This window comes from Mycteria americana, chromosome 13 (genome assembly GCF_035582795.1).
Source record: "Mycteria americana isolate JAX WOST 10 ecotype Jacksonville Zoo and Gardens chromosome 13, USCA_MyAme_1.0, whole genome shotgun sequence".
Lineage (NCBI taxonomy): Eukaryota > Metazoa > Chordata > Aves > Ciconiiformes > Ciconiidae > Mycteria > Mycteria americana.
The window spans coordinates 9,088,671-9,116,215 of record NC_134377.1 but is presented as its reverse complement, the minus strand read 5'-3'; the positions used below and the strand labels follow the sequence as shown (position 1 = coordinate 9,116,215).

At 41.5% G+C, this 27,545-nt stretch overlaps 1 protein-coding gene across 2 annotated transcripts in view; it reads left to right on the top strand.

Annotated features, from left to right (window-relative positions):
* Positions 1-27,545, top strand: part of GRK3 (G protein-coupled receptor kinase 3) — a 79,309-nt gene that overhangs the window by 26,289 nt on the left and 25,475 nt on the right. For both annotated transcript variants that reach the window (XR_012777725.1, XM_075516019.1), the window contains exons 3-9: positions 11,694-11,767; positions 16,856-16,957; positions 18,137-18,211; positions 19,753-19,814; positions 20,927-20,978; positions 21,632-21,723; positions 24,513-24,612. Coding sequence is in view for 1 of the 2 variants with exons in the window: in XM_075516019.1 (XP_075372134.1) it covers positions 11,694-11,767; positions 16,856-16,957; positions 18,137-18,211; positions 19,753-19,814; positions 20,927-20,978; positions 21,632-21,723; positions 24,513-24,612 (557 nt within the window). In the remaining variant the exon portion in view is untranslated. The remainder of the gene's footprint in view (positions 1-11,693; positions 11,768-16,855; positions 16,958-18,136; positions 18,212-19,752; positions 19,815-20,926; positions 20,979-21,631; positions 21,724-24,512; positions 24,613-27,545) is intronic.

Here is a 27,545-nt window from a genome sequence, read left to right as displayed (position 1 = left end):
GGTTGCAAAGACCGGTTTGGAAAGCTTTGAGCTAAAATGTTATAAACTCATCCTTAATATAGTGCAAAGTGACTTCCATACCAAAGATAGTGTTTTCTCTCTGCTTGTACTCACTTGAGCTTTCTTAGCCCCTTTCTGATGTTTATACTTGTGTATAAACAGTGATGGTGTACAATCTTGATTCCCCCCCTCCTCCCCCCCCCAGCAATTTCTCAGTCAATCCGAAGCAGTTGCACTCCCATGGAGTTTTTATCAATGTGTCTTGAAACAATTCACAGACCAATTAAGCCTCTGAAACCACTGTGAAATAGGTAAATATTAGTTTTCCATGTCTGTAACGTGGCATAATAACAACTTGATAGCTCTGTACTACTAATAAAGCAGATCCTCTGGTCCTGCCAGTGCTACTGATTCATCTCAGTGGGATAACTCATTAGTATCAGGAGAAAAGCTCAGAAACCAGGAGAAGAGTAAGTAGAATCTAAATTACTGAAGCTGTTAAGTCTTTAACTTTCAGCAGTGCTTTTAAGAGGTAGAGCAGTTAGAAAGTTGCAGAGCAGAGAAGGTGGAGAGCTCTGGCTATCAATTATCTCATGAGTGCATTTGTAGAGCGGAGAGCAGACATGGATATTTACTATAAGCCTTTCAGATGTTTTTATTGTTCTATACCAATATCTGTCCTATAAAAGAACGATGCATAATACGACTTGCAAACCCCCCCGGGGAATTGGTCCAGATTTGCGAGGTTCTTGGTGCAGAACGTTATGCGGCGTGCTGTCAGGAGGTGACTAATGTACACCATCAGACCTCCGAATCTTCAAACTCTGTAGGGGAACAGAACAGTAGCCTTATAGGGTAGTTGCTTCTCTCTTTCCTGGCCTCTTTCCACTGACAGCATTATGTTCAGCCAGTGCCGCTATAATCTGCTCCCAAATGTGTGCGGTGGTTGGATAGGTAGGTTCAGAAATATGCAAAACAGTTTCTTAATGTTTCTAGATACTTCTGTCAATAATTTCTTTGATTACAAGGGGAAAGAGTCTGACGAGAAGTAGAGCCATCTGTTTCTGAACCTCCAGCTCTCAGCAGCTTTCTCTCTCAGAGTGCACAGAGTTAACCAGAGGAAGGCTTTAAAATTCATGTAGGAGAATCATCTGTGCTCTGTCACTGTTGTTTTAGTGGTTTTGCTCCTCTTTACCTAAGTGCTGTGTGTATTTACTAACTGAATACTACTGGTTTTGTGTTTTGATTTTAACCACACTACAACAGTCTTCCTAGATGCTATTGCAGAACAGTTTGATTCGTTACAGTGGTTAAGATACCGAACAGGACTTGCTAAGGTGAATACTGGCATCAGAGACTTGAGAATACCCTTCTGTTGTGAAATTATTCCATGAAATAATGTGAAATAATTCTAATTATTCCATTAAATGATCCTATCACCCCCCTCTCCCCCAAGAAAAAACACACACAGATCTAGGCCCTTTCTAAGAAGTAGAAATACACCTCCCAGTGTACTTTGTGTGTTAAATAATTTCATAACAGTGAACAGTTCATAGCTTAGAGCATGTCAAAAGAAATAGTGTGCTTTTCAGTAATAAAGGGATATTGGCTTGCATTATGTGAGTAATTTTAAAAAGTTGTATAATGGAAAAATACCGATCAAGAAAATAACAACTGTCACGTCCTTCATAGGGACTGAATATTCTTGTGACGTGGGGAAACACCAAATAACAACCAACCATCATGACGTTTTTAAGCTGCTAATACTCGTTGGCTTGCTAATAGCTTGCTAGTAGCTGCTAATACCACTTGCAAAAGCGGTGGGAGTTTCTTCTATTTACAAATGAAAAAAGAACAAAACGTCAAGTGCTATGTATTTCTGATCAGCTTTAGTGAAGGAATTTAATCACATTCTTTGCAATAACTGACTGATTGAAATGAAATGCTTCAATTCTGTGTTTAGTTGTCCTTTTAAAAATCAGAATATTTTTACATGTCTTTGTTCAGTGATATTAGTCCTCTCTCTTTCAGAGGTACTTTTTCTTATGTGCAACCCTTTTTTTTTCTTTCACCTTTGATACGCTGAATGCCTTTGATACTCCACTTTCAATGTATGTATAGATCTCCTTTAGTCGACTGGAATTCTGCATGTTAAGGGAGACTAGAGTGTGAAAGATACGTACTAAATATGGTTCAGGTATAAGTTTTCCCCGTTCTTTTCTTTTTATGGCTTTAAAAAAATGATTTATTGCATGTTCAATATTCAGAGGTACATTCTTGAGGGTCTTAAGGTGATAAGTGGTGGGGGTTTTTTTGAGGCAAAGATCCAGTGGCAATTGCAGTGGGTGAAGCACAGACTTCACATTTTTTTTTTTAATGATTTACAGCTGCGTGTTAAAAATAGAGCCCATTCCTCTTTTCTTTAGAAACCCTTTTGCCATTTGAATTGGTGTGCCTCCACTTGACATCGTGACAGCTGCTGGTCCTACCCTTTGAAAGCGCTGAACTTCTGGCTGCTGTCAGAGGACGTGGAGGGGTGCTTATACCGTGCGCCTTCCGTGTGACGTGCAGACTGTCGTCCACCTCGAGTATTTTGCTCCCAACTGCTCTTCTGGGCTTGAAGCAGAATAATAATTGAATGCTCCCAGTAAGTCAGTATATTAGCTGCTTAAGATCCTCTACCTTGGAAGCCTGTATTGAGGTTTGACCCAATACTCCTCCAGCGCGTCTGAAATGGGAGTGCTGGAGCAGCAGTGCTGCGCTTCTGCTCCTGTTGCCGCAGGAGTTCCAGGCATGCGCAGGTCTCGCGTTTGGGAAGACGGCTGACCAAGTTTTAACAAGTGTTAGTGATTTCACTGAGTGAAAGCTATTGGAAAATATGCCTGGAAATAAGGATTTTCTTTGAAGACACTCGAAACCTTTTAGCCAAAGTTTATTTTCATATAATGATTTGTAGAAGTCGTTAAACAAGCTACCTGACAACTTACAGACTAATTTGAGCTCAGTTTGATTCCGTTCTAGGGAAATTATTCTGCGCTCCTCACCGTTGTATGCAAGTCCTGTCTTGTAAAATATAATTTGTTCTTTTACCCTGCTTTTTATGCACAAAGATATGTTTTAATTTGTTATGATGCGTTATTTTTAATGAAAAGTGAATGTACATTAGGCTCTGTTAGGAAAAATAGGTTAAGGACAAATAGCTCATAATTGGAAAGAAAAGTAGCGAAATCTGTGGTGCCTTCTGGGCTGTGAGGATTTTTGTGGCTTTGTACCTAGCCAAAGCTGTGATTCCTACGCAGATGAGTTTTCCCTGGTAGTAGCAAGTCTCTTTGTTCCCAAAACCAAGGAAATCGGTGGTTCTCTCAGTTCTGGAGCTTTTAGGTGGTCTTAATTACCCTGTGCTATGGCAACTGAGTGCGTATGCCATACAGAGCAAGATTTTGAACTTGACTGGGTATCCTGTAACAACTGCAGGCTGGTTTGAATTACGGCTTTTATATGGTTTAATACCCCTAACTTTTTGTGTCTGACCCAGATTTGTTATTGGTATGCATGGGGGGCTCGTTACATTACTCGAGACAACTAAAATAAAATGGGATAAACCGTGAGATGGCATATTGGGAGGAATGGTAATTTTCCAGCAGAAAAGCCAAGCGTGATCCCCTGTTGATGGTCCTGGCTCCCTGTTGTACAGAGGCTACAGACCGCGCTGGAGAGGAGCTCACGGGTGTCACAGCAGCTCTGCACCGTTTCATTGAGGGGTAACAAGCCTTGCCTCCAGGTGAGGGCCATCTCAGATGGTTAGAACAACCAACAACTGGGTTTAAACAGAAACACACAATAATTTCACTACGGTGTGTTAGCTGAGTTTTGCTGTAACTGCATGCTGTCCTTGGCAGTTCTGCGCAAGAGGCTTTTCTGGGGACGAGGCGTCTGTGATAGCACCACGTGCCGATGTCCCTCTGGTTACGCTCCTCTGGCTTCTTTAGGCTGTTGTCTGAATTCAGCCAAATAAGAAGGATCAGGAGAGGTCTTGGAGAGCCTTAGGACAGAGACTTTGAAGTGCCCTAAAGGAGGAAGAATCCTTGTGTTGCAGGGTTTGCAGAGCAGAGCACCGGCACGCGCTCCCCGGCAGCCTGACCTGGGGAAGCTTGCGCTGAAGCTTCGCCTGCCTGGGAGTCGGAGCCGTGAGCCGCAGTCGACGGGGAGCGAGCCTGTACTGATTCTGTGCAGATGTCGCTACTTATTTGTTTGTCATTATTCCGTATTTATACACAGCACGTTTAGTTAGGATTTGGAAACAGCTTGATATTTTTGTTTTCTAATTGGCTATTTTGCCTACTAGAAAGAGTCTACATCAGCATTTTGGACCACATTCAGGTCTGCTGTAAATAGAGGCAGCTTCCTTTCAATCAGTGACATTGTGAATACTTGTATCAGGGCTAAATGTGTCTATTTTTAGCTCTGCTGTCTTACCTAGTCATTTCTGTTTGTTTTAATAAGATTTTTATTTACTCATGTTAAAAGGGTATTTGAATCAGATACTAATAAAACCCCAGTTAGAATTAGATAAGCAGTCTTCTCCAAGGTTTGTTTTATTATGGAGTTCCTCATTAATTTTTTTTTATTATTTATTTATTATTCCGTGCTCTCGGTTAATTGACATTCTCGTGAAGATCAAGACGCGGCGTTACGAATGCAGAGGTGACCTTTAGACGGTGGGCGAAGGCAGGAGGCCAGCCCTCGCTCCTCCGGCTGGCCGGCAGCGCAGCTCGAGCTGCCATCCCGATGGTGAGCACTGGCAGAGCCGTCCCGGCCGACCGCGGCTCGACACCGGCCAAACCCGGCAATGGGGCAATGCATCCTGCTTTAATAACACTAGTAGCAGGGCAGGAAAAGTACAAGTAACTGTAAAATAAGAAGGCAGCTTTAATCCCTACAAGTGGAAAGGGCAGCGTTTCTGTATTAAAACTGTAAGAGAAGGGTTCTACATTGCAGGTTTTATTTCTTTTTGAAAAACAGACTCTGCTAACAAACAGGTGGCTTTTAAATACGCTGTGTCTTGGCAAAGCAGTGCCCGGTTCTGGTGGTCTCAGTAGCGTTGTGCAATCCCGTGCTGGGAAGCTCTTTTGGGGAGGCTTCAGGTGGAGCCTCGCTTGTGCCAGGGTGGATACAGCCCACGGGCATCGGTCTCGCTGCAGAGCCGAGGGTGGCTGCTGAGAAGCGCTGGGCTTGCATCAAACCAGGGCAGCTGTAGAGGTGTGAATTCAACATTTCGTAGAGGAGATGGAAGTAGAAGGAGTGTGTTAAATGGATAAACGCGCCAGCCCGGGATGGCCTGGGAAGAGCTGTGGGCTCGTGGGGATGGGCGTGTAGCCATGGGTACCCGCCGGCCGTTTGGTGGGAGAAAGGTGGCGTGGATGGCATGGAAGCCTTCCGTGGAAGTGAGAAGTGGCGCAGAAGGCTTGCTTTGGGGCAATAAAATAGTATAACCCATATCAGCTTGTAAACGTGGTGTCAGAGGCCAGGCCAGGTTTGGCAGAAGTGTGTAGGCTGGTCACTGGCTGCGTTTCTGTTCTCTGCCCAAGCCTGGCCCTAAGAAGTGCTGAATTTGGGAAACAAAAGGCAGGCTTTATTAATTCAGGGGTGGGGTGGGGGGTTGCCATTGACTTAAGAGACAGGATTTCATGCAAAATTTCTGAAATCATGTTAGAAAAACATAATTTGAAATAAATATCGAAGTAAAAAGTATGTTCTCTTTAAAAAGAGATGGGTTAACTTAATTCCCTCACCTTGTCCCTTTCGAGGTTGTGAAACGGCCCTTGTCCGGTTGGGGATGAGCTCTGGGAATGGCCCGATTACTCGCGTGGGTGCAGGCTTTCTCACCCGAGTCCCCCGGTGCTCGCTGCTCTCCTCATCTCCCCATCTCCCCATCCGTACCTGGTCACGAGTGTCCAGTTAAGACTGAGCTGCAAACCTCAAAGGTCTTCTTTATCCCTCCTTGACAGACATTTTGTCTTGGGAATTGGAGTTAGTGCAATTAATGGCATTTGGCAAACTTAGCTGTACAGGATTGTCAAGAAAAAGGTAATGGGAAAAAGTTATTTTCCAGAGACTGGGAAAGAAGAGGCTTGGAGCTAGGTGCTGTCTCGCACTCACGTGTATGTATTATTGATATCATCCATCACTTTGGTATTACCAGAAAAAGCTTTTAAAAATATTTTTTTTTTTCCCCTTAACAACTAGTGATCTGGTTGTTGCAGAAATTACAGAGTATAGAAGAAGAAATCTTTAAAGCAAAAGCTGTCAGCATCTTTATTTCATAAAAAATTGCTGGTTCCTTTTATCTGTTACTTAACGCTATCATTTTTTTAATTCCTGCTTTCTGTTCTCGGTCTTATTTTTCTGTGTGTAGTTAACTGTGCTTATTGTGCTTTTCGTCAGTTCTCCTTGAACTTCTTAAAACTACTGTCACTTATTCAATGCTGCGTCTGTCAGTTAGTTTTGCTATTATCTGAGAGCTACAGTTTCTGGCTAATAATTTTTCACTCAATCTAAGAACATCAGTAAAAGAAGAGATTTCCTTTATGCTGCAGTGGAAGCGCAGAATCCATTGATACAACAGGAGGTCGAAACAGAATCGCTTCCAGTCTGGAGAACGTTAAGCTCTAATTGGATTTGTTTGAATTCAGGACAGTGGGAAGATTTCAAGCGTGCTGGTACCTGGGGACGTGGATTGCACGGTCAGAGAAGCTGCAAATGCAAGACGAGGCAGGAGTAGTATGTTTGCATTTGCAGTTGTGCTGTAAAAGAGCTAATGGTTTAAGGCCAATCATTCAAAAAAAGATAAAAATCAGAGAATAGGACTTCTTAAATTAAGAATTTACCCACAAAATCTTTCAAATTTTTATTAATACTTAGGAGTTTTAGATCCTTTCGAGCAATACTCTCGACTGGGTAGCGGAGATTCTGGTTCTCTCTTCCTCCATTGTAAATCTTTAGTGAAGTAATTACAAGTCACTAAAAACCGCTCTCATCGCTTGGCAATCTGTTTTTGTTTCTTGGCTTCCCCAGAGATTTCTCCTTAACATCTCTGTCCTCCAGGCTCCGCAAGAGTCTCTGAGAGTCCCCAGATCCTTCTTCATTCCTTGTCCTTAACCATCAGCCTCTGATCAGTCATCCCTGGAAATAAAGTTTTCCTGCAGACCTCCCGTCTTCCTGGCACCGTGGCAGCGATTCGCCTCCTCCAGCCGCTGCCGAGCGCAGCCGTGGGATGCAGCTGCTCTTCAGCCAGCCGCCGTCCAACCTGCGCAGAAGAGCAGCTCTCCAGCCAGGCAGGGCGAGGGGGGATGCATTTTGCTCTCTGACATTGCTGGCATTTTGACGGAGAAAATGCCTGAGTTGACACCTTCCCCCCCTGTTTGCATGAGGCAAGTGAAAAAAATCTCATTAATCGTGAGATTCCCAATTAATTAAAAAGAACTCCATCACTCGGCTTATCCTTCCCCATATACAACCTGCTGGAGAAAAAGGTCGTGCTGGACACCCACAAATTTTCTCTGACGTCTGCGTTGCTAATAACTTTAAGAGCAGCACTCAGGGTTGCCTAACGCAAGCCAAGCATTAGGATGTACTTTAAAGTCTCTGAAAGAATCTGATTCTCGTCAATCACATGTAAAAGACCGTAGTCGGGAGGAAGTTCATTTCCCCAGCGCAGGCAGAGGGCTGCCACAGCACCTGGACCCCTTCGCCGGAGGCCGCTGGCACAGCTCCCGTGTGGGACGAGCAATTGCTTTGTTCATTGCCACCGCAGAAGCAGTAATGAATTCTGCAGCTGGCTATCCAGTTTCAGTTCTAAAGTATTTTTCCAGTGCTGAAGCCACCAGACAGTATTTCAGTGACTGGTGCAGGCACCATCACGTAGTCATTAGAAACATATTCTTGGAGGTACTCAAAATACATAGGTTCCAGTTGTAAGGTATGGATCTGGACTAACAGCCACATGGAAAATTTGTAGAATGAAATAGCCTGGTACTTATTTGCAGAGCAGTGCATGTGTCTAGCTCTCTAAACTGTTGCTTGGAAAGCTTATGGGACATCATCCTTCTTATGGTTTGGTTAGAGCATATCTTTTAAAAAATAATACTAGAAACATTTCTGTCAAGGGAAGTTGGTTCGTGTGAAATCCCCGTTTTTTGATGACTATGTAAGCTGCGTGTATGTATACAGTATATCTTAATATATGTACATAAATGGTCCCAGTCCACAGGTTCTTCAAAGGAAACTTGAAATGCCTATTTTTATTTCAACTTAACTGCTATCAAACAGCGTTTCTTAACAGGGAGTGTATTTTTGTTTTGGAAAGACAAGGGTGAATAGATCATGAAAGCTGATGCTCTAATTTATGCGTTAAACACTCCCCAAGTGTTAGAATAATATTCTTCTTGGATGCTACTGACCTTTTCAAGTCGTTTTTTTCCCCTCTTGCAACTTGTAAAAATTACAATAAATAAAAAAAAAAACTTAACCATTTTTCTGGCTACGAGAGAATTCCCACGTGGCCTCCTGCCGTCACAAAGACGGCTGCGCCCGGGGCGAGGAGCGGGACAGACCCCGCGGGTCAGGATCAGTCCCCTCGCACGGTGCCCACCCGCCGGGGCCGAGGGGCCGCCCCGTCGCCCACCGTCCTCTCCCCACCACCCTGCTGCTCTTCAGGGTGCTGCCGAGCTGGAAGAACCACCGGACGGTATTGTCTACAACAGCCTTCCAGATATCTTGGGTGTCCTACTAGTCAATAATTACAACGCTGGTAACTTCGTGGAGAAGAGATGTTTCGTCCTATAATTTATTTTACTGCAGTATTTTTTTAATAATTTCTTTTTTTTATCGTACACTTTAAGATGCTGCTGTAATAATTCTGCTCAGCCTCACTGGAACCTGACTAACAGCATTTTCTCAGTATTGATTCATATGGCTGTAACTTATTCTGACTGTATTAATCATCTATGAAAGTTTCTAACTTCTTGTTTTGGATGTCTCTAGTTTTTTGCATAGCAATGCAGTTTAAAAAAGAGGCTTGGTGAGAAGCGGGCTGTGTAACGCAGGCAGCATAAGCCTGCTATTGTTCCTTGTTCTCTGGTCTTGTGAGCCTTTTCTTTCTCTGCGATAATTAAATTAAAAAGTTTGGAAAATATTAGACAGGGCTAAAATGTTTGGCATGGCATTGTTGAAAATTTGTGTTGGTATATTTTCACACTCCTCCCACAGTTGTCTTTGTGGTTTGTTTTTTTTTTGTTTGTGGGTTTTTTTGGTAAACAGCCAGGAGCTGGGACCATGCCAGGGATTTTTCTTTCACTGCATTCATGGCTGTTTGTGCCACTCTTTAGTCTCTTAATTACATGACTGTAATCTTCTTTGGTTCATTGTCCAAATAAAAGTTCAGTCAATTCAGCATTATTTTGCTCGGTGCTGCTGCTGTTTCGATCGTGTGTAAAATAACGCGTTAGGTTCAGTGCCCCAAGTGGCAAGGGTTTGTTCTCCGAACCGGGCTGGTGCCACGTTCGCGGCTCAGGCAGGGGAAGGCGAGAAGAGGCGCGCTCTCCGGAGACGCGGTTTGTGGGTCGCTGGAGATGAGCGACTCTGGGTGGTTTTGGCGGCGGTGGGGACAGTTTGTGACTTGCTCGCAGAGAGCACTGGTGTCCCCTGCTGTGACAGGGTGACTCTTGGTTCGGTGGGTGGCTCTCGTGTGCCTGGCTGGGGACGCCATCCGTCGTACGAGGCGTGGGGATTGCTGGGCTGCTCCGGTGCTTCTCTCCCCTCTCCTCTGCAAGAAGGGAAGACAACTTACTAAGAATATTTCCAGTAAAAGAGGAACTAAGCTGAGCCCTTAAAAAAAGGAGAAAGAAAAAAAAGCACTGTAATTGCAAATTGCTTTTAAGGAATAGAAAACGTGGGGTGGGTTGGTTGGTTTGTTTTCAAAAGAACACGTTTGTTTATAAAATATTTCAAGAATGATTCTTTTTGTTGAGAATAATCAGAAAGTTTGGAGAATCTCATAAGAGAATCTCTTAATTAGATTTCTGTCCTTATTTAGACAACAAAACCCAGTTTGTGTAATCTCCGAAATACCATCCTGATCAGCTAAATGAGTCAAGCGAAGTATAGGAGTTGTCTGGTCATAATCCCTTTTCTGGCATTCTCATTGTGACCGAATAAATCCAGGGCACCCCAGGAAAACAAGCTCTTCCAATAGGGAATTTCACTTGGGATCCAGATAGAGCTAGAGGGGCTACCAAGAAGCTGATAAATGTTTTCATGATACATAAATTAAAGCTTTTGTCTGCCTGATTAGCATTGCTTTGTCTGCTGAGACTAATGGGTTTGCTTCTGAGTAGTTGGTGGGGTTTTTTCTTATTTAGGTCTTTGATAAAATGAGATGATAGTGAGTTGGAAGGACATGGTGTTTGTAACTGACAGTTAAGTGCTCTCCTCTACACACTGCAATGACATTACTCTGTAGCACCTGAAGTGGGGTTTGCATTTTTTTAAAGGTAGTATTCTCTGGAAAACAGGAGATGTCGTAGGTGGTTGTATTATTTCTTAGTTGGGCATACGGTGATGTGCTACGTTTTTTGGTAATATAACTTTGCCGTAAGTTTAAATTACAGTTACATTTCAATTAAAAAAAAATAAGTCTCTTGTATATATATATATATATATATATTTTTTTTTTAAGTTGAAAAGGGGTGTTGGAGTGTTTTATATCTTGATGTGCTGCCCTGTCGGGAGAGGAGTCGAGCAGGGGAGCGGGATGGAGCGGTTCCCAGCCAGCGCCAGCCCTGGAGTTAGCTGCTCTGCCTTCTCTTGCTCGCATTGCTGTTTTAGTTTCCACTTTTGTGGTCTTACCTCCAGAAGTTGGGTGTGATTTCAGTAAGTACGCAGTAATTCTGAAGAAGGACAGGTACTGCCTGCTCCAAGCATGTTCATTTACAGCTCTAAGGGGCTTGCAGATAACCCAGACGATTAGCCGTGACAACAGCTACCCATGTAAAGTAAAAGGGTAGCCGGTACCAGCTCAGGCGAACGTAAAGACAGAACTTCCACGAGATGGAGCATGTAATGGTGTGTTAAAAATCTTATAATGGAAACTACTCATCAGCAGGCTGCAGAGGTCATGCTTTAAATTACTTGCAAAAGAACTATAAAGATCCTGATGTAATTTATTGCGCTATAAAACCTATTAAGAGGTAACATTAAACAGTAATTCTAAAATTGGAATGCAGAAGAGGTTGCTTTTTATCAATAAAAAGTAGGTAAATCTATTTCAAAGAAACCAAAACATGTGAATAACATCTAGTTTTTACTCTGAAAGAAGAAACAAAATCTGATCCGTGAAGAGGAATGGGATATTTCGGGGCATTATGTAAACATCTCATAAAATTCTCAGCAGGTAGAAATTGGAATATGCTTAATATACCTATGGGAGGTGAGTGAGGTTTATGATCTTTTGCTGTTCAGAATGCTGTAGAGCTGCTTGATAATCAGTATTGCTAAGCCTTGGCGATACAGGATACTTACACAGGTATATACAATCCGTGACGTTACCCAGGTGCTTTTGTATCCCTTTTTACAAGTTATCATAGTAATGATACATTTTTTCTGAAAATTTTTTTTTTTACTTTTTTTCTTTCCAGGATTTTTGCTTTTTAAAGACTATTGCATGAATGAGATTGACGAAGCTGTCCCTCAACTGAAGTTTTATGAAGAGGTAAGCGGCCGTTGATGGAGTTTTGGGACTGTGAGGGGGGTGAGGCTGAGGAAGGCTGTCTGTCCCTCTAGTCCGCGGGCAGGGGATGCTGAGAGGGAAGGAGAGGCGTGCAAGGGTGCATGTTGTTCTGAGTCATTTCAGCTTCCTAGTGGAATGGTTGATTCATAAGAGACAATACTTTATATAGTAACGATTGCATCTCAAAGGGACAAAACTCATTTTAAACAAGTTCAAGAGACTTTGAAAAATAGCAATGTAACTATTTAATCAAGTTGGTGATTTGGTACAGTACCCGTACAGCGTACGTTATGAGAGTAGCGCAGATGATTTTTTTGCCCTCTTGCTGGGCAAATACTTAGATTTAGAAAATGGAGTATTTGCAGGAAAAATCTACTTAGCTCAACTTCTAACAGTGCTTTTATTTGCATATACTAAAACTGTGACTTTTTATTACACATAAGCTAGCAAAGCATTTTAAAGGCTACTGTTACAGTTTTTGTCCTTCAAGAGTTAATTATGTTTCGGTTTAAGGCATAATATGTTGAAAACAAAGCAATGGAAGAAAGTTACCTGAGCAGCCACTTACCCAAATATTCATTCATTACATTAGTGTGTCAAAAGATAACTTGGAAAATACTGAGAGAATGATGGAAAGGGGAAGAATACTAATAGAGATTAAAATATTTTTAGGTTTATTAATGTTTTTTATCATAAGATACACTCTTTGACCGCGGTTCATTTGAAATATTCGTAAGAAATGAGTTGAAATATTCGTAAGAAATGAGTTGAAATTAGGTTCATCTCAGTCTCTACTTGTTAAATATCTCCGAGACCTAAAGTTAAGCCAGGTATGTTCTTGAGAAATGGGATCAGCTTTTGATCTTGACTGGTGAAGATGATGATAAACCTTAGTTCTGCTACAAAATACAGATGAAGTAGAAGTCAGTAACATTTGCCAGCTCTCAGTGGAGTTACAGCAGTGGATTCCTTCTTTCTAAAAGACCTGAAAGCAAAACCAGTGCTTTTTATTATTATTACAGTTGACGTGGGACGTGGATTCATATCTATTGCACATAGTGAAGATATTCCTTAAAGCCAGAAAGCCTAAAATAAGCAAATTTATCTTATACTGTCCCAAAGAGCAAAAGCAGAGCATGGAGCGTGGTTCCCCCATGCAGTTTGCTGGTTTGTCCCTGGCACGGTTGCAGCTGGTGCTATGGGGATCGCAGCCAGCTCCTGGCTCGGCTCCGTGTCAGCCACCGGAGGAAGCAGCGTGTCTGGTCCTCTGCATCCCTCGCCTCGCTCCCTGAAGCTTTCCCCATGCCCTCCATGCTTCAATGAGATGCCCAAACACTGCGCCTTCAGTCCCAGGCACCTCTTTCTCTGTAGCAGCCACCCAGACGGAGAACGATGCCCGGTTGCTGTAGCTGATTTTGAGCAGCTGCCTGGGCTTGTAGAAAAGGAGGTGCCACTGAAGTTACCGGTGTTCGGCTCGCACTCTCAAATGCTTCATGCCTTTCTCTAACATCCTTTTACCTGTAGAAAAGACAACAGAGTACAGCTGTCGGTGGCATTGCATGAGGGACGTAAGGACAGCCGAGGCTGGTGCTAGCTCCTGAGAGTTCTTGGGAGTCGCTGTGGCAGGGTTGCAGAAAAGCCTTGTCAAATGCTGCAGATGGGTAAGAGGATCCTCCAGAGAGTGATACGAGAGGTGGCTTTAGATCGGTAAGGTCAGTTGTACTCCATTGTCACGAGATAATCAGCCAAAAAGCTAGCAGACATCGTGCCCAAGGCAGGCACGCATCCAGAAGGATTAATATTGCCGAAGAGTGCGGGCGGAGCGCGGCGTGTCCTTCCCCAGCCCTCCTTTGCTGAAGGGGCTCCGTCAGCGCTTCTGCAAGGCCAGCTCAGGAAACTTGATGAGTCTTATCGCTCCATTCATTCCTTGTTATATTTGTGACGCTCTAAATATAAAACTGTAGTTAATCCTATCATAGGTGCTGGTTTCAGTTAAAACACGCACACGTGCTTTTAAAAGGCAGCCTGTATTGCTCAGTATTAATTAGAAATGCTGCCTGAGATAACCTTTTGTCTGGATTACTCTTAAGCTGGTGATTTAAAATTTTTCTTGCTAGTGGGCTAGCAGCACAGAATAGGCTAAGCTGGTTATCAGTTTGGAGATAAATCCTTAGCAATATACAGTTCCCCCACTCAAATTAGATACTCGCTGTCAATAAAGAAGAATCTTTTTCTATCGTTTTAATCTTTTTATATAGTGAAGATATCACTGTCATAAGTAATCAAAAAGGCATGTTGTAACAGATTGTTTAGCAAGATATTTTTAGCTGCCTCTTTATCTCTGAAACAATTTGAAATTGTATTTTTAGGTTATTAGCAAAGCGTTGCCTAAAAAGAATTTAAATGCTTTGTCATGTACTTTTTGAAAAATCCCATTAAAGATATTTAAAGAGAGGTTCATTGCGTTTTCTTCTGTGACATACTGGATTCTTTTCTTTTTTTTCCTATATTTGATTTACTTACTGCATTTATTACATGTAGAATAATTTGAGTACATTGCTACATTAAAAATGGCTTGATGTAGAAGGGCTCCATACTCCAGGGATTTCATAGTACTGCAGCTTAAGTCACGATCAAGCAGTTAACTGGATGAGTGATTCACCCAGATTGGTTTAAAAAAAAAAAGAAAAAAAAGAAAAAAAAAAAGGAACTTCTAGGTGCTTGAAAACTAATGCATTCTCATTTCAATTTTTGAAAAGATACTTTGTCAGACACTTTTCTTGAGGTGAGCTGAAGTTTGCCAGGGAAGCGTTGAAATACATGATGACGCAGTACGTTATCTCTGGGTCAGGAGCAATACTGAGGAAGCTGCTGCTGGCAGAGACAGGTTACGTTTATAAACGGTGACACTCCCACCTCTGCCTACCGCTGTATTTTTTTGGCAAGGTAAAGTAGCGTTCTATTTAATAAACATGTAAAATTAGCTTGGGAATATGTCGGGCATGCGTGTTAAACGTGATCACAGTAGAGGCGTCTCCGGGCGATGAGAGGTGTCGGGCAGCGTGTTCGGGAGGGCGTTCGCCCGGCGCGGGGGAGCAGGCTGGGCTGCCTGGAATATATCGTCGACGGGGACTTTTGTCACCTGCTGTCCTCTTCTTCAAGCCTTTACAAAACAAAGGTGCTTTGAATGGTTAAAAAGCCCCCTGTAAGGGCAGGTGGGAGAGCCGTGGTGCCAGCGTGGCTGTGGGGGGCTGTTGCAAGAGGCCCCTCTGCTTTGGGTGCGGAGTTAGGTGGTTTAAAAAAATAAATATTGAAGGGCAGGAGGTTGCATTCAGGTAAGACAATATGATATGCATCAGGCTTTTTCCTGTACTTCTGATTATTTTGCGGCATTGCGTTAATTAAAAAATGTTTCTTCGGCAAAGATGTTTTGAATCATTTTAATTATAAATTGGTACCAAGGGGGAAGTAGTCACAGATGGCAAATCGTGGTGGAACTGTTGCCTTATCATAGTCAGCAAACAAGAGGACTACAGCTGGAAAAATACCGAGTTTAATTACGGTGTTCCACCTTCAGAGATATTGGTCTGGGTTTGTCACGTGGAGACCTGTTCAAGAGCTGTCGAGTACAGCTCATCCTGGAAAAGGAGCAGCCTCTGAATGAAGGAAAAAAAAGTTATATTGTGAAATAGAGGCAAAAGACATGTTTTTAAAATCCTTACTTTTAAAAGTCCTCAACAGCGTGCTTTCTGTTAACCCTGGTGCTGCTCGTGCTATTAAAGCGTGCTGGCAGGAACAGCGGGGCCGTGCTTTTTGTCCCTGGCAGCCCAGCCAGTCTGTTCTCTGCCTCAGAAAGAGACGCTCTGGTACATCGTTTGTGCAGGGTTTATGCTGTGGGCTGAAAGTACAGACAGCTCTGATATGGCCTGTGCCTTCTCTGGCAGGCGTTGAATGAAGTCCAGCTGGGTCTTACTCTGCTTTGGTTTTCTTGAGTCGGCGTAGGGATCCAGAGCAAGTCTGCGCACGTACGTTCATTCGGACCCTGGGACCTCACAGGCTGATGCTGGGAAGGTCCAGCAAGTCAGAGCTAAGACTTTTCCCTAACGATCTTGTATGTTTTTAAGTTCTGTCAGTCCTGGAAGAACTCTTTCCCTAACCAGGCTCCAAAGGACCCTTGGACTTGGTGAGGTTTTTTTTCTGGAACTGATTTTCTGGTTTTGTTCTGTAAATTAACCATTCGGGATTGCTCTTGCTTCACCTGGAACACACCCACCTCCTATATCACACCTGAAGAAACTTGATATTATTTTGTGAAGCTGTCTTTCTAGCCACCTTTAGGATTCAGATTCAACATCTAGCTGAACTACGTGAACATTTTGAAATGCGCTTTATATTCTTTCTCGGACATCTGTGCTTAGCGTGCTGTCATCGCCCTTGAGCAGGATGCTTGGGCGCTGCGCTGGCAGCCGAGGGCTGTCCCTAGGCGATGGTTGTGCTGCCTGGATAATATTGCAACTCTTCTGCTAGCCCCGGGAGCTTGGAAAAGGGCACGTTTTGGTGTGCTGTGGATAGCCCAGAGCATCGAGTGAAATAATCTGAGAAAGGGGTCAACGCTCTTGAGTGGTGGAGGAGCAAGGCCAGCGCTCTCCATCTGTGAGCTGAGCAGAGGGGAGGAAGACCTTCAGAAATGTTGCTGTGCGTGCTTGCTCGTCTCGTTCTCCTTGCGTGGTCCAGTCCTCTCGTGCAGTTAGTGCTTCCCCTGCACAGATTCGTGCTCTGGCAAATGGTAGATGGAAAACATGCTGCTCCAGCTCAGTCCTTTTCAAATTTCAGAAGACAGAGCTTTGTAGCAATTTTAAGCAAATCAGTTCCCTTGCATAAAAATTCTAAGGTAGGAGGGAGATCAAAGGTCAGCTGTAACTATGGTATTGCAGGTGGTTTTTCTTTAAGTCTTAATTAAGAAAATAAGAAAGTAAAATAAAACTTCAGCCAAAGTCTTGTTTTTACCAAATGAGTGCAAAATCACTAGAAATGTGCTCATCTAATGGATCCTTCTCTCTTGTATGGCAGATAAAAGAATACGAGAAACTGGATTCTGAGGATGAGCGTCTGACCCGGAGTCGGCAGATTTATGACATGTACATAATGAAGGAGCTCCTGTCCTGTTCACATGTGTGTATCAGCCACATTGCACACTGCTCTTTGCCGTACTTGAGTAGCTTGACAGCAGTGATAAGTCAAAATAACTGCTGTTTCGTTCAGAGAACAATTAAGGCTGTTGCTGAAGGAATTGTTACGAGAAATACTTGTGCTGTGGATTTCCGTTTGAAGTCCGTGGGACTGGGTTTGGCTGAATTCAGCATGCCTTTTTTTTTTTTTTTTTTCTTTCAGTAATGAGGTGTAAAGATTGGTGGTGTGTGCCAGTCTTTATTAAACTTGGTGGTACGCAAAGGAAATATTTGGAGATTTATCTGGTTTATATTTCTTTAAACTAAATCTCTATTTTAAAATACGATGAGTGCAGTTTGTGCGTGTATATATATGTGCACGCGTATACATACGTTAACCAACCTTCTCCAAACCAGCAACAGCCCTGTCCCCAAAAACTCAAAGCAATGTGAGCTGCCAGGGGTTCTGCGGGACAGTTTGGATGTTGAACTTCGGTATCTCTGAAAGCTCAGAGTAAAGTTTGAGATTTTGTCTAAAACTGATCACGCAAAGTTTTTTTTTTTTTTATTATTATTCGTTTGGTCGTAAAGCGGTCTTTCAAACTAGAGACAATACACTTCTTAGCCGCAGTATGGTAAGTTAAAGGCGTGGGGCTGTGTTGTGACAGATGCAGCTTTGTTAAAGTCACTGAAAACACACGCTTCCTCCAGCTGAACTTTTGGCCCATTGATCTGTATTCAACAGTTTTGTTTGCTCTTATTTTAAAGAAGAATTTGCAGTGTTTTACCCTAGTGGTATGGTTCTTTGGATGAAGAGTTTAAGCAATTTTTTGTTAAGCGTGCATTACTCTCTGCAGCGGTAAAAAGTCCATGTCGGCTGCTGAACCTGGAGCTGTCCCTGTGTATGGGATTTTTCATGAATTTGTGAAAGGAGCATCATCTGGCCCTTTTATCTCCGCCTTTCTCCTCCTCATCTTCCCCTCTCCTGCCTTCCCGCTTTACCGTAATTGTTTTACTGTATCATTCTGCATGTTTCACAATAATATACTTGGAGGCAGCTATTGCATTCATTCTGAAGTATGTGTGGTTTTTATAAGGTTCAAAGAACAGCAGTGCTGTAGACCTTAAATGAAACTTCTTACATTTCCAACTGTTTGAAATCTTTCTTTTTCTTTTTCAAAAGCCTTTCTCAAAACAAGCTGTAGATCATGTACAAACGCATTTAGCCAAGAAACAAGTGCCAGCCAGCCTTTTTCAGGTGAGGTTAAGACAGTCTGAACGTTCAAGTTTTCTTCACTTATTTGACAGTAAGTGACTTCGTACATATTATTTAAGGAGACAGAATGAAATGGTACTGGTAAATATTCTTCAATGTAATAGTGATATTAGAATGCTTTTCTAAGTCAAAGAAAAATCACAAATTACGATTCTTACCTAAAATATTTTTAAGCACATTTTGAAAGCAAACTATACCTTGGTATATGAACAGAATAGTTTTTAAATTTATGTAATTTTAAGCCATTACTTGATGTAGAGTAAATCACTGTACAACAGGAAGATACACATCCTGTCAGGATAGACCAAATTGCATAGCGGAGAAATTGCCTTAATGTTTCAGTAATGTGAAATCTAGGAAAATATTTTTCCTTTTTCTTTAATTTTAAGGTAACTGAATTCCTAGTTGATGATGGTGAGGAATTAAGCATTTGCACCATTTCACATGTTTTTCTGTGTCTCCACAAGACAAAATCCAATTAAAAATGCAGCTCTCTAGAAAGGAGTTTCTGCACAATTCAAATTGTGGTGCTTTTTAAAAACTTTCTAAAATTCTGACTTGTTAAAAGAAAGTACAGAATTTGCATATCCTCCATTTGAATATAAATATAAATGGTATCCTGGCTCATTTGCAAAATTATACGTCTTTTATGTTTTTATTTACTTTAGAAAATAAAGAAATGAGAAGTGAAATATTTGTTGTATTGTTATAGCTCAAATACACATTGATACAAGACAAGAAATTCAGAATTATGCTAACTTTTATAGCTAGGTGCATTAAACGAGTGTGGTTTTGCACATAATGAACCTCATCGATCATGGGAGTGTTTATAAGCTTAAATGTCTCTGATATAATTCTTACGTATTTTTATATATTGCAAAAATGTGACGATTGCCCCTCCCTGATGTTTCTTACTGCTCAGTGAACTGTTTTTAATGTTGCAATTAGGTGAACTGACAAATTGATAACTACATTGCTTGAGTTACATCTCACCGCTAATTGGGCTGGGATTTGAGATCGCTGCATGCCATCACACATCAAGAGAAAGTATTTCTCTTGGAAAAAGAAGTCACTTGTGAATTGAAGGTGCTGGTTTCTTAGTAAGGACAGAGAGGAGAGAAGCACCGAAAAGACGGAGCGTGGCAGCAGCTCTGGGAAGTCACACTCCACAGGAGTGACCGTGTGTTGTGTTTAAATATATTTGAAAAAAGAACCGTACTGTGATTGTTTTGCCAAGCTTGTTGCCCGTAGACAGGTGCTTTACACAGGTTTCATACAGCCCTCCCCAAGGCAAACTTTTAAGGTTTTCTAGCTCATGAAAATATTTTATGTTTGACTTCAGGGCACCTGCTCAGATTCTAAAAGCTGAGTGAAGCTTAAATGCTTCATTGAGCCTTCTTCAAGGAAAACACAGTAAATGCTGTAGTTATATAGGGCCAGCATGGGTTATGCGTAGTGGGTAGTATTGCATCATCAGTTTATTGTATGCTTAAATACTAATTGTGTTTCTTAACCCTTTTTAGCCATATATAGAAGAAATTTGTGATAGTCTCCGAGGAAAAATATTTCAAAAATTTATGGAAAGGTATGAACATGATGTATTATCTGGATTTTCTACCTAATGTAGCAGGAAGCCAGATCACTTAAGTATTGTTGTAAATAAGGCTAAAAATGTTTAATAATCTTCATTTAATTAACAGTGTATTATCAGCCAGCTTCTGCAAATGACTAGCTTTGTTGTATATCATGAGTAATGTCAAGATGTATGCATGGAAAAATTGTAAAGATGATAGGTTTTTCTGTTGCACCGTGTAGCAGTGATAAGAGATTGCAGTTTGATCTTAAAGGTTTACAACTGCAGAACTATGTTCTTGTGGGATGTTCTCATGAGTAACCATCTCTTGCATGTGACTGAAAGACCCAGTCATTCTGGTTTGTGTCTGGACACCTTGCAATGAAGCAGAAAAGGTCTCGTAAAGGATACGAGGCATAGACTTAGTTCAGCTGAGCAGCCCCCTTAACCTTAATGGAACTGCTCTTGCGTGCAGGGTCTGTAAAGTATGGCTCTCATCCCACGGCAGCCAAATAAACTCTATCAAATGGTATGGTGGTATTCTGCAGTCAAACTGAAATAACTGTAAAAATGCCTCCATAGAACTATTATTTCTTACGTTGAAAATAAATACTTAATTATTTATGTAGAAATGAGAAACTGGGTTTTTTTTGGCAACAGCTTGTGGTATTATTGATATTTTTCCTATTTTAAGATAAAATGAGTTTAAAATGTTCCTTGGGGTATACAGAGTTTCATTGACCTAAATTGAGCTGCCTCTGTTTTCTTATAATTATCTTTCTCTTTATGTAATTTAAATGTTTGTTAGTTCCAAATTTAGTTATTTTTAAAAATTAAAAACTGTCTGAGAGAGAGATGTGAGGACATGCTGAGCACTTACAGTTACAGGGATAAGGTTATCTAATATCGTTCTCTTATAAGGATGTAAAATATTAAATGTGCACTGCCTAGTAATTGTTTTTCTTGGTGGGGGTAAGGTTACAATTGTTTGAAAGGAAGGCCATCATTTACTAAATATCACAACACGCCCTAGCGCAAACTTTATTTTAAATATCAGAGTCTTGACGTTTTCTATAATACTTTACACAGTAATCTCAGACAACTTTTAAACTTTTTTCCTACAGTGACAAGTTTACTAGATTTTGTCAATGGAAAAACGTAGAACTAAATATTCATGTAAGTACTTACAAGTATATTTATCTTGTCAAAGGCTGATACAGGAAAGAAAATGTTCAGTTTTGAATAGTGCTTCTGTAAAGGCCTTATTAAGGAGTACAGTGAATGTTACTGATCTGCTCTCCTCTTCTTAGACGCACAGTCCTAACGATTCCTTTCTGGACGTCCCTTCTGCCTGTCTCGAGTTAATAGCTTTTTGATTTTTCTAATAGCCGAAAGAAACTGAACTGCCAGAAGTGCTGCTCTTTAACAGCCCCGGACACCCTCTGTCTCCTTTTTCCCCACTACGGTTCTGACGTTGCCCCCAGCACCCCTTACCTCGGCCTCTGCTTTTGTCCCTCGGCACTGCTCTTCTACAACTTTGTCTGTAAAAATAGCCCTGCTCTTCTGCAGACTGCGTTATGAATGAGGCTGTCAGGCTTTGGCAACAACAGTCTCATTCGTCTTGTTTGTACTTCGGACTGTAGTGCTTGCGAGTACCTTGAAATATAAACGATAAGGGGCTCCTTTATCCCAAACAATAAACGCTGTATGAATTACAACAGTTAAGAATCTTAGCACATTAATAGATTATTTAGCTGTTTTTACAGTAAGTTTTTTAGTACTGAAAAATGAAGTCTGGTTTTGTTTTGTTTTGTGTTTTGCATTTACAGCTGACCATGAATGATTTTAGTGTACATAGAATAATAGGAAGAGGGGGATTTGGTGAAGTGTATGGTTGCAGAAAAGCAGACACTGGAAAAATGTGAGTATATACACACTTTATTGTAGAGGTAGTTGTAAACTCTGAACTAGTAAGGAAATCCTTCCAGTCATTTCTTACAAAATCACTGGAAAGCAGCCTTGCATTACTGTATAGTTCTGTGTAATTACATTTTATCCCAAGAGGTTCTGATTTCTGGATCATCTTTAAGCTTAGTTTGATATTTGATCCTGTTACGTGCCATGCAGTGGGGCTTCAGTCTTAGCAGAGCTCTTAAGCACATTCTTCATTTAAATGGTCTTGTCAAAATTAATGGAGACTGCACATGTGTTTAAAATTAAGTATGTGCTTAAATGATTTCCTGGATCAGAGCCTGACAGTGCAGAACGATGTTCTTGTGGAAGCCGTGGCGATTGTGTGAGGTGTTACCTCTCGTCTGCTGAAGGTTGCTCTTCTCGCAACAGAGCGCGTCACGTAGCTGGTGCTGACATAGGGTTGGAGGATGACACGGGAGTATGACCTCAGTGCCGTTCAGTCTGTGGGGTCGTGCCTGGGCAGATTCTGAATGTGGTATTCCAGATTTGTGTAAGTTACTGCCCTGATGAGCACGTTTCACTGGCAAAAGCAGTGATCCTTGCTTACGTTTGGAAGAATATAGTTCCAGTGTTGAAATTCTGTTTAACAGAGCTCTCAGTGGGAACTCCAAGATGAACCTGTGTGGTTTTTTTTCCTTTTCTGGTCTTACTGTTCACACACTTCTCCTAATCAACAGTTTTCAATCTCCAGGCATGATTGTCCCATTATGTCCTGTTTTGAACATCTGGGCATTGATTTAAAAAGTTGTTCTCAGTATCTATCTATTTATTTATTTATTTACACTCCACCCCCAACCCACCCCCCTTTTCCTCTTGCTTTTCTCCTAACAATTTTAGTCCAGGGACCATCCTTCACATTTCTCTTCTAAGTAAGCATGGCGTGTTTGAAGTGCCAAGTCTCTGTGATTACAACTGGCTTCACTGGCAATTGTGTGTGCTTGGCATCCTTGATAATAATAAACTTTTGAGCTATTAACAAGTGGAAGACATCTGAATGCTGCTATCATGCTCCGTGTTTTTGCAGTGACCTCAAGTATTTATATTAATACTATTACTAACCATACTGTCTTTATTCTTGCTTTGGTACTTTTTTGTCCATGTACAATTCATTAATTTGTCCATGTACAAAAATAAACATTTAATTTAGCTTGAGCCACACTAAGCAGGTGTCCACCCTGAAGAGGTAGTTCGCAGATTCCCAGTCATTTTCATGTCTGAGTTTTGCTCTGGCAGGAGGTGGATAAACCTTGGGACTAGCAAGGGAAGCAAAGGACAGTTTTTATCAGATATAAATAGAGTGAAGGGAAGTGAAATGTGGGAAAACCAACCTTTTTCAAATTTGAAGCAAAACTTTAGATGAGGTTCAGTTTCTGGGTAGAGGTTTGGTTTAGTTCTTTCTTAATCCAAACCTGTTTACCCATCCCTAATCCAGATCCCGTCCACTCTAGATGGCTGCCTCTGCTGCACTTACTGCCTGCAAGGAGCTTGGGAAGCCACCCCTCTAAGGTAAATGCCATCGGTGTTTCACTAACCCACAAAGATACACCTGAGGCTTCTTTCACATCACCTCCTTCAAGGACATCTAAATAGGGGCCAGAAGTACAATGCAGAAAGCAGTCCAAAGCGGGGAGGGATAGCAGTGCTTTCTGAGCACCTAGCTCGATAGCCGGAGGAGAGACTTGATTTCCATCAGCCTTAAACGGCCCCAGTCATTCACTTTGATCAGTGATGTCGAAGCATAAATAAAGGGTAGCGTGTGAAATGTTATTTATAGTCACCGTTTACAGACTTCTCAGCAAGAGCACGTGCTGCGAATATATTCCTTGTTTTGGAAACTTAAAATTCCAGTATGTTCACGCTCACTCTTCCCCCACTCACAACACATGCATGGCAAGGAATGACGTGGCTTTTTTAGGGAGTGCAAAGCGAAGGTGATACGAGGCCCTGTTTCTGTACAGAGCTGTCACAGTGTAGGCAGTTGATTAGCATTGATGCAGTGCTGTAACGTGGTGTTTTCCTGAGAATATTTTAAAACGAATGGCCTAAAAATCCATGGCTGCCCACGTCTAGAAATCTTGTATGGAGGAACACACGTGTCCTTCTCAGCTGTTCTCTAATAGTAGGCTCACCTAACGTCGTGAAAAAATATCCACAGACTGTATTATATCCTGCTCTTGTTTGATGGTTGTTAGGGTAACGTACTTTTTTGAGCGAAATTTTATTAATTTGTGTAATACAGATGGTAGAAGATTAAAAAAGCCTTCTTGTGTATATCTGAACTTTCTTTGAGTAGAAAGAAAACTTAAAACAAAATATGTATAAAACTCAGTGTGTGTTCAAGATATTACTTTCCTGGTGGAGTTGAAACTGTTAGAATTAAATGGAACTGTAACAGGGTCTCTTATTTAATTCATACTGCAAATCCTTGCTTGTAGATATTGAAAAATGGATGTATGATATGCAATTCCTATATCACTGTGGTCGTTTGGAGATGGAATTATTTGTTAAAGCACGTTTCTCTGTTAGGAGGCTTCTGTTGAAAATGCTTTAATTCTGTGAGATTTTGGAGATTTTCTTGTTTAGTCATGTAATGATGTTTTTAGTACCAGGTTTAAGTCTTTAAAAAGCTTGCTTACAGGATACTGTAAATACGCATGGCATAACTGCTAGTGAATAATAACTGAGTATAGGAGGAAATTTTTTCTGGTGCTTTTTCTGAACGGTTAATATTTTCAGGTATGCAATGAAATGTTTAGATAAGAAGAGAATCAAGATGAAGCAAGGAGAAACATTAGCCTTAAATGAAAGAATTATGCTGTCTCTTGTCAGTACAGGAGTAAGTATCATTGATTTGTTATTCTTTTTTTTTTCTTCATATAATATAACAGCTTTTGTATATAAGACGTATTCCATCAATTCAGTTGTGTGACATGCAAAAGGTAAACCTCCCTGAAACCTTCCCCCTGCTTCTAGCAATGCGTCTGGAATAACAAGGGACAAGCAAGCTTGCTTTTCAGTTTTGGGTGCTTACAGAAATGAGCATCTCGGCTAAAGAGGCTTGAGGAGGTTCCCATTTCTTAGGTAATTCATTCTCTCTTCCCCAACCCCCTTCTATTTTTTTAAATTTTCCTTTTTCAAGTATTTATATTTGAAACTTTTCCAAAACATTATTCTGTCTTGCAGAAAAATTTCCTTTAATGCTACAGTTACTTAGTACTTTTGTAGAATATGAGATGCTATTTCAGAAAAAAACTTCTGTTACCTATTCATCCTCCTTTTCCTGTGACTCTGATACTAGCTTATCCAATTTTTCCAATTTTGTTTTTATGTACTTTAGCTGAGTACCTATCAAGGTGTACCAAGTAAATCTGCCCATCTAGCATACAAGTCTATTTAAAGTTAGAAGTATCACTAACGTGCATAAAAAGCAACCCAACCGGTGTTGGTTTCACCAAACAGTGTCTTGTTACCTGCAGAAGAGGAGTTCGGCAGTGGCCGCAGCGTGTTGCGCTCAGACAGCTTCAGAGCAGGCTTTGGAGTGCCAGAGCCTTCTGAGTACACTGGCCTCATTAAACAACACTTGAAATCAGCTCGTGTCACTATGGTTACATGTGATGCTGGTAAAAAGGTTCATTTTCCTCATGACTCTTGTGGTGTACGAATTAAACATTCGGTTTGCAGCTCGGCGTAAACACATCCCCTTTTCCCAGCCCAGGTAAAGCATGAGAAGGAATTGCGTGTGATTTTGTTCACAGGTGTGCAGATAGCATAATGTCTGCAGTGCAGGAGGATTACTGCTTTGGCTTACAAGGTGGCAGAGAGCAAATACCGTGCTGTACTGTGCGACAAGATCTGTATCTTGCAGCAATTAGGTAAATCCTGGGTTTTGTTCTGCATTACCCAGGTGGGTTAGTAAATACTGATTTCTTTTTAAAAAAATCTCACTTGTGATGCACTTAGCATCATTTTGTCCAAGCATGCGCAGCATCCTTGCTGTCTTCTGTTGTTCAGGAAACCCATCAATCTGATCGGGCTTCAAGATGGGCTGTCTTCTGCCCGCAGATAGTCTGGGACTTCGCACTGCGTTGCTTGTAGGCACAGCTGCAGGAGAGCTGCCCGTGCTGTGGCGGCCCTTGTCTTCTGCACACTTGGCTTCAAATAATGGAGACGTGTTTTTCAGGGCTTACATATAAATACAGAGTTATAATTGCTAAACGGTGCCCTTTTATTGTCAAGCGAATACATTGTGAATCAGGCAACACTTGGTACTTCTCAGCCCCACGACAGGCATGTGAGGTGCTCGCTTGTGCAGACTGACAGAACGGGAAAGCTGATTGCAATTTTGGCCCTAGAAGATTAGCTTTTGAACTTTTCTTGCTACCCATCAGATCATTTTCCTCTGCTTTTAGAAATATCCTGGTAAGGCAAATCCTAAACCGGAAACTCGGGAAGCTACGCATTAGGTGTTATCCTAAGGTTTAACTTTTTCCTCATTGCAAAGCTCCGAAGGAAGGACGAGGTATTTCTTCTTGTGCCTTTCGCTGGAAACTCCTCCCCTGCCTCAGCCTTTCTCTGGAGAAGGGCAAGCACGCACTGAAATTAAAAGTCAGTGCATTTCCTTTAACACAGAATTGCGTTCACATTTGGCTTGACCATAAAGATAGACAAAGGACTGGAAAGTATTTCTGTGTTCTTTTATCTGTGAAATTAACAATTGGGATTTATCTGTTAGACTTTTTAATCAAGTTAACTGTTTTCACCAAAGGTAAGTTGTGGCTTGTCCAGAAGTGTCAGGAGTCTTGAGAGCCAGTGGGGTGAAGTTCTGTAGCGGAGACTAGACAAGAAATCTCAGCAAATTAGCAATAATTGTCCTATTAACTTTACTTTGTGATTCTGTTGCTCCAGTACTGAATGTGAATTTTCATGTCTAGCGATTCAAAAAGAAAATTGTTCACAAGGCTGCTAATGGTGGAGCTAGTATTCTTACATGACAGCGCGTAGCTAGTCATTTAGCAACAGAAAAGCAAGACAAACCATTTGGTTTTTTTTGTTAAGGATTGTAAGCTCGTTAGAGTGTAACTTCTTTAGATTCTCAGAAATGTGAAAGAGAGTTTGAAAAGAGAGGTTTTGTACAAAATGCTACCCATTCAGGTTGGATACACCTGCTGGTGCAAGAGATACTGGAGCGTTTTGAATATGCAGAATTAAGTAGGTTTGAAAATGGTAGAATAAGATAATTAATTTCCTTTATATTCATTCATGAATATAAGCTGTTAGGTTTGAATGGCTCGTGCCTTCCCCAATGACAGGATTTACGTGCTGCCCGGAACAAAATGGAACTGGGAAGTTCATCATAGTACAATTAGTCATTTAACTGGGAATCCAGATGTCTCTGCAAAATACATAATAACAGCTGTGCAGATTACACATACGTTTGTGTAATCATTTTTGTTAATCCACCTAAAATTTTGGCAGTCACAACTACTTCTTAAATAGGGAGCTCCCAAATTTGAGTACATCGTGGCCGCGTTGCGAGAGTAGCTTTTCTTGGTGACATTTCGGATCAGCACAGCTCAGCAGTACGACGGACACCTCCACACAGCACAGGGAACTGCTTGGATTGGCCTAATAAGAGAAATCGCGGGCTCTGCGGTACCCGGGCTCTCCATCGGTATATTTGCTTTGGCACTGTTTGTTGGTGTAACGTGGACAAACTGTTGCTGAGGTTTGTGTTTCCTCTTCTGCAAGATGCAGGCCCTGTCTTTCTCT